The sequence below is a fragment of the Larimichthys crocea genome, chromosome XVI, assembly GCF_000972845.2.
Source record: "Larimichthys crocea isolate SSNF chromosome XVI, L_crocea_2.0, whole genome shotgun sequence".
In the NCBI taxonomy this organism is placed as follows: Eukaryota; Metazoa; Chordata; class Actinopteri; family Sciaenidae; genus Larimichthys; species Larimichthys crocea.
In genome coordinates this window covers 19,247,946-19,252,471 of record NC_040026.1, presented here as the reverse complement: position 1 = coordinate 19,252,471, position 4,526 = coordinate 19,247,946, and the positions used below count along the sequence as shown (strand labels likewise).

At 39.1% G+C, this 4,526-nt stretch overlaps 1 protein-coding gene across 1 annotated transcript; it reads left to right on the top strand.

Annotated features, from left to right (window-relative positions):
• Positions 1-769: 769 nt before the first annotated feature.
• On the top strand, positions 770-4,182 carry LOC104930720 (leucine-rich repeat-containing protein 51). Its single transcript, XM_010745585.3, has 4 exons — positions 770-881; positions 1,299-1,504; positions 2,055-2,203; positions 3,985-4,182. Exons 1-4 carry the CDS (start codon positions 830-832, stop codon positions 4,142-4,144), a joined length of 567 nt encoding a protein of 188 aa, XP_010743887.2. The 5' UTR covers positions 770-829; the 3' UTR covers positions 4,145-4,182.
• The last annotated feature ends 344 nt before the right edge of the window (positions 4,183-4,526 follow it).

The following is a 4,526-nucleotide window of genomic DNA, read 5'->3' as shown; positions in this document are numbered from 1 at the left end:
CTTCATGGTTATCTGACCATCATCTACTGATTTTGTGCATCATGATACAGGCTAACGAGTAGATAGTGGAAATCTTTACTGAGGAAGTCTTTTTATAAGAAATCAATCAGAATATCTAGAGCACATACATGAATTATATTAGTATCCTTGCCTATGTTATGGTATATTGTAATACACATTACTTCTCCATCAGTGACACCATGGAGAGCTGCAGATCCCTCAGTCAGTTTTCCCTCAGTGATTTTACCAACGTATTTGTTTCATTTTTAAACACATTCAGCTTTTTATGTTTTATTAGACAGTGACGGCTGGACAGAGAGGCAGGAGAGAGGGGATGACATGATGCAAAGGGGATCGAACCTACTTCCTTCGACACTCAAGCAACAGCAGCGGCTATAAACTGGAAATGAATCTAGCTCTATGAGCTTTATGACTCTGCCAGATTTAAGAATAACAAAAATAAACAAATAAAGTTAGTGACTTATAACTAAACTAAATGCTTTTGTTTATAACTATCAATAAATTAGGTGAAATAAAAATAAATAAATCATTCTCTGATGAAATAATTATGTGGAAGGGGGGAGAAACCCTGAGCCAAATTTCAGACAGTGCTCCCCTGACACGTTCTGCTTAGTTGTTTCCAATTAATAAATGTATAAAACAAAGAAAATTAAATCTGTTGTCACTTAACAAAGCAGTTACCCGTTGCTAGGAAACGGTTTTTAAGTTTATTTCGACCCATATGTTTATATTTGAAAGGACCTGTGGAAGTTCAGTGTTTGGGGTGAACACTTGGCAGCCGCTGACGTGAAGACCTTCAGCCTTGAACATGTACGGCCCTCCAGTAGATATGTCGTTTATAAACCTCTCCAGTGTTACAGGTAGTATCATATTCTCCTAATGTTTTACTATCTGTCTGAGCTTAACTTTACAGTAGGTGAGCTGGATTTATGACATCAATTGTGGTGTCCGTAATATTCCTACAGGTCTCCTGGAGATTTATCTTTGCTGTATCGACTTTAAAGTATACTAATGTTTGTCATAGGGTTACGTTATTAGATGTTATATCCAACCCATCAGCATTTCTAGTTAATGAAAACATGTTCGTTCTTGTTGCTTTGTGTACTGTATTGTCCACATGGTGTCATCAAACAGACACAGTGTTATAATGAATAGCACACCCAGCTGAGCTCAAGCTGATCCCTCATTTCTCTGCTGTTAAATGTAATGAACACACACTGGCTGCAGTGCGTCACTGATTATAAATATACATATTTGCTCTTTTATGTGTCGTTCAGGTGCGCTGTGTGCTCAACCCCGAGTTGGCCTGCGTCCTTTAAGGAGAAACTCGAAGGGGAAGTACCTGAGCCACGCTTTCCGTCTCAATAACAACAACATCAGTGACGTTGTGGGCCTCGAGTACACCTTGGATCACTTTCTGGCACGACCATCAAAACTCGGCTGGCTGGACCTGTCCTTTAACAAACTCACACTGATAGATCCAGTGAGTGATCCGGTGGTTTGCTTCCTCTGTTTCTTAATTTTCTGTCTTTCTCTTCTGTTTACATCGAAGCTTAGCTCTGTAAAAAAAAAAAAGATTAACCCTCTGAGGTCCTGATAAGACCTGATAGGACCTCAGAGGGTTAACATGACTTTGGAACTTAGAGAGAAGAAAGAAGCATGTCCTCTTAAGACGTACAGGCAAAAAACTTTTACAGTGATTTACTTTGCAGAGTACTAACATAGTTGTCAGCAGCACTGGAGGTGTTAGGGTTAGTGACTTTGTTAGACTTATTTGTAAGACTTGATGGTGCATAAGAATCTAATAGGGAACTAATCTGAGCGCAGAAAGTCATTATTATTAGTCATTATTTTGTGAAAGCAAAAGTTTCTACTTTAATTTCTGATTTATTCGTAAATGATCTGTAACCTACTACCAGTATTATTCCTAAATGACTTCACTGACTTCAGTTCAGTCTAAGCTCATACCTGCTAGTATTATTTATGCATCTGCGTGTTGTTGTTGTGTGTGTGTGTGTGTGTGTGTGTTTCAGGCTTTGTGTCAGCTGCATGAACTGCGTGTGTTGTACCTTCATGGCAACAGCATCTGTGACCTGTCACAAACAGACAAGCTGGGAGAGCTGCAGTACTTGCACACCATCACGCTACATGGAAATGTCATAGAATTCGAGAGAGGCTACAGGTACAGATTCCCTTTTTAGTTTACTTGACGACAGCTGGGAGGTAGGTGTTTGTCTGTAACATGCTTTTATACACAACCAAGAACTAAATGTGACTGAGTAGAACCAAAAGGGCGAAACACTGTTGTCAAGGTGGAGCTTTAGGTAGTCGATGGTTCCCATGGTCAACCTCCTCCAAAAGGGTCACGAGATAAATCTGTTGGGTCATGAGATGATTTGCTTTATTTTGAAATATACTTATTTGTGCCTGAACATGTTAAATTAAACCATCTGAGAGATTTTAGAGGACTGAAATGTGACAAGTAGCCTCAACTAGACATACGTTTTGTTAAGGGGTCACGATCCATGAAGACTGGGTAAACAACAGCTTTATTAAGAAGACAGACTTTATTGATCCCACGCTGGGGAAATTCACTAGTTACAGCAGCTCACAATACACAAGGTGGGAAAAAAAACAACTCATAAATAAGAAATATATAAGAAGAAATCGATGATGTACTTGAAATGAGAAAACATAAAATGGCAAATAAAAAGTTGTATAAACCTTCCAAAGATACTGTATAGATATGCATGTTGCATGTTATATATAACAGTACATATAATTATCACAGTAAAAGGTAATTGAGTACTTTAATTGTGCTACATGAAGTCATGCTGGTGTTAAAGAGTCGGAATGAAGGACGAGTGGTAGCGCTCCTTCTTACATGGTGGGAGTGGCAGCCTGTTGTTGTTGTTGTTGTTGTTGTTGTTGTTGTTGTTGTTAGGGATGGGAATTGATAAGATTTTTACAATTCCGATTCCATTATCGATTCTGTTTGACGATTCGATTCTCTTATCGATTCTCATCTTCTAAATGTAATGTAGAAGGCATTTGTTTAATGTTAACTGTTATAGCATGTTTTACAAAGAAGCACATGGCACATGGTAGGCAGGGTGTTACGTACCAGAGTTACCTTCCGTAGTAACCGCAGAGGTGTTCATAGCCTGGCTGCTGCCGCTGCTGCTAGGCTGAGATTCATCTCCAGTCCGAAATCTGTCAAAAACACGACATTCATTTCAAAATATTGCATGTTGTGTGCGCAAATGTTTCTGCATGTTCGTCGTGTTCCTTCCCGACCCTGTTATCTCCACTTTGCAATGATTGCAAGTCGCCCTGTTGCCTTCTTTTTTGGTGAAATGCAGCCAAACTTTGGGGCGTTTGAACTGAGTGGGTGCCATTGTTTACTACTGATTGCACCGCACGTGCGAAACTTGCGAAACCTCGATTTTCATCCCTAGTTGTTGTTGTTGTTGTTGATCAGTTAAAATGCACTGTGTTTTAATTTAGATGCCAATGTGAAACATAACTAAGGCTGTCAAATAAATGTAGTGAGAGTAAAAAGTACAATATTTCTCTCTGATTATGGAGCAGAAGAATAAAGCAGGATAAAATAAAAAAATACTCAAGAACAGTAAAAGTACCTCAAAGCAATTATGTGATATTTAGATGCTTAAATGGAGATATGGCTCATATTACTGCCCTCGTCTGTATAGCAGACACACACACACACACATACACACAGAAACAAGGTCACCCTTCACTGGTTAGATTTCTCATGCATCCAGCTTCTTGATTTAATTTTCATCTTGTTTATGTAAAACACAAGGAGAGTAAAGACGAGGTCTACTTTGCATTAACTGAAAGATATTGTCCTTATTTAACATTGAATTTAGATTCATTATATGGACGCACAAATGTCCACGGAGCGCCTGAATTTAAAGCTAACTGTGCTTCTGTGTGCAGGCAACATGTGATCGCTGTCCTGCCTCACTTGAAGAAGATGGATTTCAGTGCTGTGACACACGAGCAGCGAGCCTTGGCAAATATTTGGGGTCACTGCACCAAACGTGGCAAAAAAGACCAGATCCCAGAGACTGTAACCCCCTGCAGTCATGAACATTAAAAACTTGCATTCATTCATTGATAATGTCAGTAAAGTTTGCAAAAATTGAATTTCTGAATGTCCATTTTGATATTTCTGGATAGCAGAGGCGTCCCGAAGTGCCAACTGCCAACTAAATCACCTCTGGCTGTCTGGCGGGCTACTTCTTTTAGAGTTAATGTGAACAAATTACAGTGCAAAAGGCCACTGACTAACAACAGAATGATAAAATAACTGACACACTGTTAGTCTTTTTGACCACAGAAAGTGTTTTTTTAAACATTTATACAACAATTAGTTCTGACCGAGTCATTTGATTGGACAAGAGTTGTTCAACGGGTGCTGATATAAAGCACAACATCGTCACTTGGACTTTTAACTACATGTCCGCTTTAAGTTAGAT

Excerpts from the sequence above, each read along its gene's own strand:
- LOC104930720 (XM_010745585.3), top strand. The coding sequence starts at position 830 with ATGTACGGCCCTCCAGTAGATATGTCGTTTATAAACCTCTCCAGTGTT. Across the intron at positions 1,505-2,054 it reads AACTCACACTGATAGATCCA|GCTTTGTGTCAGCTGCATGA; the intron begins GTGAGTGATCCG and ends TGTGTGTTTCAG. Across the intron at positions 2,204-3,984 it reads GAATTCGAGAGAGGCTACAG|GCAACATGTGATCGCTGTCC; the intron begins GTACAGATTCCC and ends TTCTGTGTGCAG.